Source organism: Lampetra fluviatilis, chromosome 13 (genome assembly GCF_964198595.1).
Source record: "Lampetra fluviatilis chromosome 13, kcLamFluv1.1, whole genome shotgun sequence".
NCBI classification, from domain to species: domain Eukaryota; kingdom Metazoa; phylum Chordata; class Hyperoartia; order Petromyzontiformes; family Petromyzontidae; genus Lampetra; species Lampetra fluviatilis.
In genome coordinates, this window is record NC_136287.1 from 12606388 (window position 1) to 12618642 (window position 12255).

The 12255-nt window shown below is 43.5% G+C and overlaps 1 protein-coding gene across 9 annotated transcripts in view; it reads left to right on the forward strand.

Annotated features, from left to right (window-relative positions):
• Nucleotides 1–12255, forward strand: part of LOC144935553 (transcription factor 12-like) — a 175110-nt gene that overhangs the window by 104573 nt on the left and 58282 nt on the right. Inside the window, exon 1 of one of the 9 annotated variants that reach the window (XM_078862323.1) lies at nt 7217–7395. The exons of 7 other annotated variants lie outside the window; for them this stretch is intronic. In XM_078862323.1, coding sequence (XP_078718449.1) covers nt 7327–7395 — 69 coding nt within the window. In that variant the 5' untranslated portion in view covers nt 7217–7326. Of the gene's footprint in view, nt 1–7216; nt 7396–12255 lie in introns of those variants that run through there. One more of the 9 variants, XM_078862322.1, reaches the window with a different exon arrangement.

The window sequence follows — 12255 nt, forward strand, 5'->3', positions numbered from 1 at the left end:
GAGAGAGCTCCGGCGGAGATTGTGAGAACCAGCGGAGGGGAGAGTGCGGTTTAGTGTGGCCGGAGTGCTGTCGGTGCCATTCCAAGCATACCCTTCCCAAACCTCAAATGGTGTTTGTTTAAATGAGGGGAATTTAGGTTAATGTTTGGAGTATTTTATATATAATGGTATGTGGTTTAGCGTGTGGCGTGTAATTCCCCGTGCACAAGTGAACTCGACGGCGTGAGCTTGTTTACTTTTGGAGCATTCAACTGGAATCTGAAGAAATGTAGGCATATGTAGGTGTACACTGTGCATGCGTAAGTAATCGGGAAAAATTTAGATTTTTTTGAAATCTTTTAAAATGTCATACATTTTTGTTCAGTTTTTCACATTAACATTACTAATATGTTTTAATCTTCAGCAATGTATTTTAATTGTGTAACTGAATTGAACATGATCTACCGATTATATCTGAAATAATTAAAGTGCAGAAATGGGAAAAGTGAATTGTGGCCCGTTCTTGCGAGTGGCAGCCAACAAGCACAGCTCCCGTCTCGTATTGTGCTGCTTAATGTCTAAACTCGTTGGCAATTTGTGGGTCATTACCTTTCAAGTTTGTGAGAGAAAAAAAGTGTGGGTTTTTTTCCAATGCCCCCAAATATTACAATCGGTCTTTTGTTAAAAATGACCACAAAGGAAACTTGACCATGGGCACATCCTATGGGACTCTAGCTCCCCTCTACTGGTTAATGCCTTAACACAATGTAAGTGCTCAGTGCACGCTCTCGTGGGCAGAGGTGAAAACAACCAAATATAGAATAAAACTTGATTTGAAGCTTTTGTGACTGCAAGGAATTACTCTTTGGTTCTTTCGGTAAAGTCACGTAGAAAGAGAAAATAGTGACTTTCCCGAAAGAACCAAAGAGTAAATGTATAATAGTTATAAACTTTCCATTTTCGTATTGTAAGTGATGTTGGCCTATATTTTTTGCTGGTTTTCATTGGCCCATTGCGAGATGTAAATAGAAGGGTCCTGGTTCACAATCTCTCACTATCCGTTATTTTGCACCTCCCACTGCGTCTCATGGTATTATTGTCCGTAGCAGCACACTATCGCCGCATAGAAAACAGCCGAAGCTTTTGTGTTGTCATTGCTCGCTGGAGACACCGAAGAAAAAGAAAAAAAACATTCTCCTGAAGCAAAGACTTTCTTGACAATTCAAATCCATTCCCGTCAGCCGGATAATCCGACGTAGATCTTCCAGCGGGGTTGTTTTTTCTTTGCTTTACGTGTCAGGTGTGGCCAGCGAAATGAATTGTAAATTGGCCTGGAAAATGGACAGGCGGTAAAAAATAATTAACTGTTGGGCGCACGTGATGTGTACACGCTGGGAAAGCTGGACCAGTTTCTTATGATTAAGCAGGGTGGCATTCAGGCATTCTCCCCCCCCCCCCCCCGAAAGCAGGTTTCTGTACGCAGGTGCACAGAGTAAAAAAAAGTCGTCCACAAGTGAAATTTAAAAACAAACATCTGTCCTTGTGACTTCATGTGGTTGCGTGCCGATTCATAGCGATGCTGTTTTCAAATAGTATATACTATGCATATAGTATGTTAAAATGTTTTGTTGTTGTCAAACCCATATGTTTTTTACGCTCATTGATGTTAACTTTAAAAAAATGTGCAATCGGTATCATTAATAGTATTAATCCAATAATGAACATTTACTAAAAAATAGCATGTTATATGTTTGAAATTGATACTTAATGTTAACATAAGTGTGGAATGGGTGGGTGCAGTGATTATCACACCGCTATTCCTGGCCACGGCAAACATTAATGGCAACCGTTAAATGAACCGTCCTCAAACCCCCCCTTCACCAGTGGATCAATATTTATTTAAATGTGCCAATACCACCCTCAATAAAGGAGGCCTCAGTGCACATTACAGCAAAACGTGGACGGTGCAGGGGCATAGAGCAGCAACAGGAGTGGGGTGAAATGGAACTCGGCACGACCATCGCGGGCTATCGCAGCACTGACCAGCGTGGTAAAGTCTGGTCCATACAACCACCATGTTCACCACAGCATTTGGTTGGGGTCTTTCATCCGGCAGTTGATTGACCAAGGGATGAACGTTGTGAATAGCTTTTAATTAAACCACAAATGGAGTTTAGGTGAATATGAAATTAAATGTGCTGAATGCACATTCTGTCCTCGTTCCCTTCACTTTCACTTCTGGCATATTTAGCTCATTCACTCCTCTGTGTCACTCGGATTTAAACAATTCATAATCAGAACGCGTGAAGGGAAACATTGTGCACTTGAGCATATTTCACATAAAGAGCTCTATACGAGTGAAAGCGGATGATCATGGTTGTGTAAACTATGGCCTCTAAAACCCGAGAACACCATCAACCACCACGGTGATTATAACATTGTAACATTTTTGGCAAAAAAAGCAAGCAATCAAGCTAAATTGTTTTTATCCATTTCAATTCACCGCAGAGCCTTACCCAAAAAAAAAATGTTGAACTGTTGAGCGGCCAACTGGCACGGGGGGGGGGGTGCTAAAATGCTTTGTGCATTTGTATCAAATGTTTACATGTAACATATACATGGGGGTTTGACCTTGCAGGGGCTGGGGGGGGGCAGTGGGGAAATGGAGTGACTCGGGGTGGGCGGGGAGGGGGTGTCCCGTCGGTCCCAATTTTGAGTGACAGTAGCCGTGTGTCGAGACTGAGCCACTGACCCCTCTCTCTCCTCTCTGCCTTCTCAATGGCTTCCTCACAAAGACTGCTTTGTACCGAGTCATCCCTCCACCCTCCCTGGGGACATGTGCTGGCAGTGCTCTCTCTATGAAGCAGGGTTGGGGTACGGGGTGAGTGGATATGAAGGGGGTGGGGGGGGGGCTCTGAGAGATGATGGTGAGGGGTTACGAATTGTAACTTAGAAGCCACGCGAGGGGGAAACGGGTTACGTGAATTGACGGTTGTGTTGTCAAGCGACTGGTTTTGTCCGCTCACTGTATGCGTTACGAACGCGGCCAGCAGTGCGGAGCAGCAGTTGCTCATGCGCCGCGGATCTCCCTTGCAAACTCGCCTGTAACTGGCTAAAACGGGGGCTTTCCATGTAACAAATAAACATTGATTCACCAAATTGGTCGAGGAATGATTGTCTGGTTCAGCCTGTTAATTTGAAAGCAACAGATTTACGTCCACCTCGTGTTCACAACAGCAAAAAAGTTAACGGCGAAAGGTTTTTGATCCATGACAGCGCACACTTGGAGGTTGCGCGCGCTCGTTAGTACGTCGCGAGTAATCCAACGAGAGTGCCCGGTGTTCCGCAATGGTGTTCCGCCTTGGTGAAGCCGTCGTGCGTGCTGTGTGCGCGTGCAGCAAGCGCACGTTGTTGACACGACGAGCGAAGTTTCCACTTTCACAGCCAGATTGCCGAGGGGTGCCTGAGCGCAGCGTTCCCAAAATCGAGAGCGTGTCATCAGTTTTAAGCACGTGGTTGGGACACTTGCGTGCAGTGTCTCTTTGCCCTGAAGATTCTGCTGGAAGGCAGGCCCTTGATATGCTTTGGCTGTCGGCCGCGGTGACAGCGTCGTGCCCTATGGCTGCGTTTGACCAATCTGCTCCGATGTGTTTTTTGGTTGTGCCCCATCAACATATTCATTAGATTACCAAAAAATACACTTTACTTTTATTCTGCTCATTTACCTTAAGCCTGACTTTAACAGCCCTCATAAATTGGAACAAAGGCAACAGCAAAAAGTGTGCAAAGAAAAATGAAGAGATACTTGGAATTACACTGAGATCCAAAAAGGAGAACGCACAGATCAAGGAACAAACACAAATTCGACTTCATTCTGTACTCGTAAGAGAAGTCGGTAGGACACACCGCTTGAAGGGGATGGTGGCTGATGGACGAGACTGGTGATGGAATGACGGCCAAAGCAGACAACGCCCCCGAGATTACGATTGCCATGGAGATGGGGCGATGAGATCATATTGCGCAGGAGGAGGGGGAGATGCATTGTGGCATCGTGGGGCCATGTGGGATGGGGTAGGAAGGAAGGCCGTCGTATATCATTGAATAGAACGTGGGCGATGATGATCATGAGTATTTTACTGCAGTATAGGTAATTACAGAAATAAACAACAAAGGTCCATTATCATTGCGTTAACATATTTACATTTAACAATAATGCACGTAAGTAATACTTTTTTTTATTGGTAACTATAATTTCGAAAAATACAAATAAACTCGCAGATATATTTCATCTTTATAATAAGTACCGCATCGGTGAGCCATACCCATTCACTTGTGAAACTGTGAGTAATTTAAAGGACACAGTTTGTTTATTTTGCACTTTTACAATCCTAGGTTACGTTGTCTGTGGTCATTTAGCTAGCCGGGTGGTGTTGGCGCGCGCGCGCCTGTAATCCAGCGCTGTGGAGACAGCGAGGGCTGATGGATCACATGAATGTTGTGAAACTCCCTTCTCGTGGGCGTCGAGGTGCTCATACCCTAGTTTGCCAGGAGGAGACAGTACAGCGAGTGGACTAATCGCCATCTGTTACCATCTGTACGGGGATATATTTGGTGCCCCCTCGCACGCAAGGGGTTTCTTCAGGTGCTCTGGTATCCTCCCACTTGTACAATAAACACTCACTGATTGTCGGAAAACATCGTAAAATAAAAACCCAATGTGGGACCCTCCTTAAAATAGAGCCCCAACAACTGTGTGTGGCTTCCTGGATAAATAGGTAAATTATCATTATTAACGGCATGCTTCCTCGGTCCGCAGAATTGTGCGCATGCAGAGTGGGGTAAGAACAGCGCTTGCGTAATTTCATTTCCCAGGATAGTGCGTGGCCCCAAACGCCTCGGGGGGAGGCTAGACTTTCCACTGAGTTCACTGTTTTGACAATGTATTAGACTGACACGGAGGGCCTGGGCCCATAGCAGCTGTCGCCAAGTCAGCCGTGGAGGGGTGTAACTCTTCGCTGTCTGACTCTTCAACCCGGCCTTACCGATCGGAGTGCCTTTCACCCCGAGGATTTACGTCACCATTAAACAGAACCTTATGGCACAATCACTGAAAATAAAACGATTCTATTCTCTTTAGTTCCTCCTTAATTTAGTTTGCTGTTTTACAAAGCCTTTTAAAGAACTGAATACATATCGCAGGAATTAACCATTTACGATGGACTATGATGTCGCGGTGTTTTTAGCTGCATATTGTTTGCGATGCTGTGGGAATCTACGAGTTGTAAATTTAAATTCAGGTATTTGGCTTCTGAGTTTACAGACAATTTCAAAAAAGCATGTTGAAAAAATGTGCCGTATGCGGAAACTTGATCAAAAGAGAAAAGATCTTTGTTGTGACTTTATTTCCGACCACAGTTTAATTAACTTACAAGGGAGAATAATAGCTGCAAATTAATTACTTCTAAAGCCTTTTAGAGCGACTGCGACTTATCTATAATTATGGTTGTTACAAATTGCTGAGAAATAAGGAAATTAAAAACTTTGGGGAATTAACTAATGTCGTTCACCAGATAAAATATCATTATTACACGCTGAAGATTTATTTTTGTTATCGTGGGACCAATTTATCTGCAATTTTTTGGATGTTTAACATCTGTGTATGCAAGGGTACAAACACACCGGTTATGTCCTTGCTTTATTGTTCATATCGGCACATCAGACACGGCTGAAATAAGTGGTACGAATAAAAATGTTCACCTCGGCATTGGGTGGCAGGAGACAGTTGCCGTTTTCCTTTATCTGCACAATTTCTCACGAAATATTTAAATGAAAATGTCGGTCAGTGTGTGACTTAATTTTTCCGAGATTTTGTGAGCATTGTAATTGTGTGGCTCTGGATAATTGTCACCGCCGTTGTGATTACAATTTGGAGATAATTTATTTTCCGTGCGGCCGAAGCCGAGCCTGGTGATCACTGCTTGTGATAAGCACATTTGTTTCACGCTCACGGAGACGGGAACACACATAGGGGTACATTGTGAGTACGCCTTGAGAGCCTTCATGCGTTCCACATGACTGCATCCTCGCAGTCGCCACTTTTCATGTGGGCATCTAGATTATAAGGCCCGCTGAGTGATAGCAGCACAGATATATTGTAATCAGCCGGGTGAAATGTAGGTTATACGTGTCGAAATGTAATCTCTAAAACTGCGCGTATGTAATCCTCTTGTTTCAATTGTTGGATGCAGTACCAAAGCATAAAGACTTAATTTGTTCGACATTTATTGCTAGTACCGCACATTAGATTTTTTGAGCACGACATTGTCCAGTTATATAACCCCCTTGGTTCGTTTCGTCCAAGGTGTCTTCCATCCTGGACAGGGAAAGACATATGTGCAGGTGCCAAATTTACGAGGTACAAAGAATATGAGATCATCTTTTGAGAATCGGCGAATAGGTCCCGTGACGTTTTTTTTGTTGGTAATACAAGACTGGCGACTTGAATAGCGGGATGCGTTTATTGCGTGTAATCCTATCTGATAATGTAGAGTTGCAAAGTGTTTAAAATGCCCTGTCGAGACACTTTTCCCGGGCCTCCTGAGACATTCTCCATCTCTGACCCCGCCGATGATGTCAGCAGTAAACAAAGCTTGAAATAAACAGCGAAGGGGACAGATGGTGAAGTCATTAGCCCTGCGTCACACTATTTTTTCCTGCCACTAGCTCTTTAATCAAATTAAAGGCAGAAAAAAAGTCAATTAAGCGGATTTGTATGCGCTGCTCGTTCCTCACACCGCCGTCTCCAATGCATCCCAACGCTGCGGGGCGAGCGGGCCCTACCACTCGCGTCGCCAGGTGGGATCCGCAGCAGGGGAGGAGGGGTAATGTCAGCGGCGTTTGTCGGGTTGCCGTTCGAGTTGTGGTGGGTGGCCCAAGACGCGCACGGGGCCGGGTTCGCGAGTAAAACCTGAAAAACTGCCTCTTTCCAGCTGCCCCTGCTGGTGCAGTGTCTCTTTTTTTTTGACGAGGCCCGGACACAGGAACACGCGTTGAAGGGAGGAGTGTTAGATCAGCCGTGGTGGAGGAAGATGTGTGGAGGGGTGGGAGGCGGAGCAGGGTGGGTGGGGGCGTGTGCCAGTGTTTAACTCTCAACACCCCCCCCCCCTCTTTTAGCACAGAGTGGCACAGTCCAAAGCTTGCGTAGGCTCCATATGGAGTATGGCCATGTGGAAAGTCGCAGTACTGAAGGAATTAGCTCTGGCTGGGACGACGGCTCGCCGTGTCGTGGTTGAAGGGACTCGCTAAAAAAGTTTACCGTTAGATTCGCGCAGGGACAGCCTCGCAGCCATGTACTGTGCGTACCCCGTGCCAGGAATGGGCAGCAGCTCCTTAATGTACTACTACAATGGCAAAACGGTGAGTACCAAAGTTGATTTTTGTCTAAGTATTCAACCTTTTTTTTTGATTGGGGGTTGGATGTTCCCGTGACTTTTAACTCGGCCGGCACTGCAGTTTATATTGGGGGGGTGAGCAGTGTGTGGACACTGCCGGTCACGGCTGGTTAATGGGGCTCGGGGTCATTTCGCGGCAGCTGAAGGCTGTGTGACCCCCCCCCCCTTTTCTCAGTTGTGATGCCAGGATTCTGGCTGAATGAGAGCCCCCTATCACCCATTGCCCTCCACTGTACACGCCTCCGCAGCTGTTGCTGTGCTGGAATCTTCTCCTGTCTTAAAACTTCATCGTCAAATTTCACACTGGTTTTGGTTTTTTACAAATCGTGATTGATTGATTAGTTTGTGAATATTTATTTTCGTACAGTTTCAGACAGACATTGCACAATTTCATATTTTTCCCACGTGAATTTGGTACGCAAGACTAGTAAGAAGTTTGTTTTTTCTCAAACGATGGGTTTCTGGCCTAATTATATTGAAAACAAAAAGTTTCTTACACATTTTTATAATTGTTTTTGTCTTAAGTTTCTTAATAAAAGAGAACCCGAGCACTAAAATGATTACAACTTTAGCTGCGTGATGCTGAACATCGATGTTGAATGGTGCACAGTGAAAACGAAGTCTCGTACGCATGCGTTGCTGAATGTATGACATTGCAAACATTTTTAGTGTCCTACTTAAAGCGTTTAAGTGTGTGTATAGTTTCCACTAAAATGTTGTGGTGTTTACGAAGTTAAGGTGCCAACGCGTGCTTTGGTGTATTGATATAACTGTCATGTATTAAAATAAATAACGTAAAATATCTTACATTTTCATGAAAAAATATAAAACTGTGCGAATATGTATATTATTATTGGTGGGTAATAATGGTCAACACAAGAGTAAGTTAGGATCTATTTGCACTTTTGTGGTAACGCTTTTAATAAACACACCTTTAATGGGCAAATGGACAAGGAGCAGGGGGGGGGGCTGTCTTTTACCTGCAAATGCTCAAATGAATGAAACCTGCTGTGGGATGGGAAAAGCTTCGAGTATTTTTTGCGCTGTTGAGTCTACTCCTCAGCGTGCGTGCGTTTCGTCTGGCCGCGTGTGAAAGCTCTGTTTGTGATCTCCAGCAGACGGAAGTGAAATCGCAAAACCACATGGCCCACGTTTATTTGCCTTGGCAAAGGCGGGTATGCCCAGGAAAAGATGAAAGCAAGGCAGGTTTCATTCACTTGTAAGGAAGGGGGATAGCGAGCGGAATGGATTCTTTGAGCATTGAATGCCGATGGCGGATTGAAGGAGTTCTCGATTTAAGCGAGTTTTGGGGGCTCTTGATTTGCTTCCTGTTTAGAAGCTGCTTTGGGGGGTTGTGGGGGAGGGAGGGGCTTTAACGGCTTGCTTTACTGAAGCTCCATCTGTTTCTAATCAAAAGAGCATTCCGATCGCTGCAGGGAACCTAAAAAGTGCCCTTCTGTCCCCGCTCCCATCCACAATCCCACCAGCCCAAATCACCACTGTCCATATTGATTTTATAAAGCTTTCATAGAAGTCTAATCAGCGGCTTAATCACCAGTAACTTTATCTATGCTTTTCCGATTATGGGTAGGATGTTGGTTATTAAATTATTTACGTTGCTAATTTATTTATTTTCGTGGTAGGGGGTTCCCTTTTTTTAAATGTCATGCTTTCCTAATTTTTGACGAGATTTTTACATTAGATTATATGATTGTCTAATGTACAACTTGTTAGGATTTGATTCGGGCACACTTAAAACATTACATCAATGAGTTGCAGACTTCCCACATTTGAGTCGCAAGTCGAATTAAAAAATATATTAATATGTCCGAAGCCGTGAAATTATTGCAGGCTCTTTCTTAACGTTCCCATGAACAAAGAAGGCATACACTCTAATATTATTGTGTAGCCATGTTATTGGATAAAGCTGATGAAAAAAAAAACTTTTGTATTTTTTATCTCAAAAGCAACCTTTTGCAGTGATATTTTGAAGCTCCTCAATGCCGAAGTGATCTAAGAAACTAGTTGCATTACAGAGATTTGCTTATCAACATGATAATTTAGCCATTCGGTCAACATAACATACTTTTCTAATGTATGCATAATTTCATAAATATGCGCCCGTAATAAAAGGGCAAAAGTGTGCACGAAAAAGCAACATTACTTATTAATCGAATTTAAACTATTTTTTATTTCCCCAGCTAAGGCCCACTGAGATATTAGCCCTTTTTCAGAAGTGACCAAGACACAAATGGTAGCCACAAGTTGATAGCTCTAAATGTAAAACTTATCTCTTTAGAACAGCTTTTTGTCTTCATTTTGTTGTCCTTCCCCCACACCTCCGATGAGCATGTTTGGCTACATAGGGTGCAAAAGAAGTTCAACATAGATGCATACAATGAAGTGGCTTATGTGAAAAATGAAAGCAGCCAAATACTCTTAATCTATTACCAAGAGCTTGTACTCGATGAACTTTTGGTTTTCATTATGTAAAAATAAAACACGTTTTATGCTGTATTGAGCGTATTATTTTTTTTCGTTCATGGTAGAAGATAATGTTAATTCCGGATAATTTTGATTGTTAGATCGGAAAATAGTTGTGCACAGTTAAGTAATAGGTTAATTTTAACATTCACATTTTTTTCCACTGCTCATCGAGTAAATGTGATAATTTTAAATAAAAGTACCTATTGTGAGTATACATTTTAAAAAATATATATATTATGATGGTAAAACCTGTTGCACGTGGGAATCGAGCTGCGCTTTTTTATCGTGTGTGATAAGTTTTTAGTTTGATATGAGGATAAGTCAGCTTATTAGACTCAAACATTATTCGTGGAAAAATACTGGTGTTGTGGTGAATTCATCGTGATTCACGTTGCAGTATGTTCCTGATTTTTATAGAATCGTTCAACAGTACATTATTTCGAAAATGTTATTCACTGCATCCAACATTTACAATTATTTTAGAGGACATACATTTATACCCATTTGGATTTCCCAACTATTTTTTGTTGATTGATTGAGTCTTTGAAAATTGTGGTAATTTTCCGTGCCCATGAAATATAGTCTTTAAGAGGCAGTAAACTTATGGCAAATAATATCTGTGTGTTTGAATAATTTATGAACACGGGTTTACTAGATCAATCGATCTGAGAACACGATATTGTGATCCTGCTAGAAGTTCGGCCAATACATACCCCAATGGGATTGTGTCTTAAAGTTTCTTATCGCAGCGTTTTCATCAGCTTGTGAATAGCCTCCATGTGCATGCGGACTGATGCAAGTACAATCATCTCGACCCCCGTACGCCTACTCGGACCCAGACTGACACAGGCAAAACTGGCGTGTGGGGCGTGAGCCAGCGTGCACGCGCGCTTGTCCCAAAAATGCACGCGTGCACTAATAAACAAATACTTTGCACGGGCCAGTGCGCAAGACGCTCAGCCTCGTGGGCAATAAAACCCATAGTGCGGACGCGTATGTACGTACAGACGGAATGCTGCACTTGAATCGTGTGTGTGCCTGTGCACGTGTGCGCAAGGTCGTATGTTTACGAGTTAACTGGACTACCGTTGCACAAACAAAACGGGCGGTATCGCTGCACGCGTCCAGCCAAACGGATGACCCTCGGCCTCCATCCATCTTTTATGTGCTGCTCCCGGTGCACAGTGGCACGCTCAATCGGCCACTTCGGAGCCCCCCCCCCCCCCGCATTGCGAGCATTAAACAAAACAAAATAATCAACGCTGGACACCACCGGAGCTGTGTTGTGGCATCCCTGTTGAGGCTTTAGCCTGCCTGCTGGTGTTTCAACGGGCGTGTTAGGGAAGTAGGTTATAGAATACACCTGTGTGTAGGATCCCACGACGCTTTACACGATGTCATTCAAAGGTGCAATGCACGTGACATTCATTATTCTCACTCAGAACATGGGTAGCCGTTAAATATAACATTTTCTAAGTTGTCTATGGTGTAATGTCCTGAGAAAATGAAATAAAAGTCCAGTATTTTGGTTAGCATTTTTTTTTCGTAGCAGATGTTTAAGATCTTCTTTGAGTTGTGAATTGTTGTGAATTGTTCCTGAAGTTGAAGTATATAATAATTGTTGTAATACAGCGCAAGTGTAGCATTGGTGGTTTCTGCAGGCGGTAGCGTGCACATCCCTGCGGCCGCTGTAGCTAGCGATGAGCCAGGGCGATCCGCAGGAGGGCCTTCTCTGCTTTGCTGCCTGCCGCTTGCCGCATTGACATGAACCTGCAATGTCCAAATAATGTCCCAGCCATTACCTTTGCAAAATAATATATAACCATTGTTCATGAATATCCAATAGGCACCAAACTTTGGTTTTGGTAGTAATTTACTAATTCTGCAATTCACAGCAACCATTTGTAATTGAACTGTTTTGTAATGCAAACCCTTCAGTTGCTTGGAGAAAATTAAATAAAACGTTAAATTTAGCGCAGCGTTAACGGCTAATGTTCCCTTACGGGCGCACTTGAGGTACGCTTTAAACGTAGAGAAGATTTGGTTGCCAAGATTGTGACATACAGCGGAACGCATTTGATATTGCGGTTATGCTAATGAGGCCTTTAATGTGAACCTATGTGCTGCGGCTGCCTCGAGGCCCCAATATTGATAACAGATGTCCATCAGAGGCCACTAGAGCAGGCCAATAGGCACGTAGCCCACAAGCTCACATCATAAATCATTCCTTTTAGCATAAAAAACACAGGTTTAAAAAATGTTTCAAAGTTCCTCAATGTGGCAGTATCGTGGAATGAAGGCGTCAGCGGTTGAGACATGAATGCATTTTTGTGGCTTT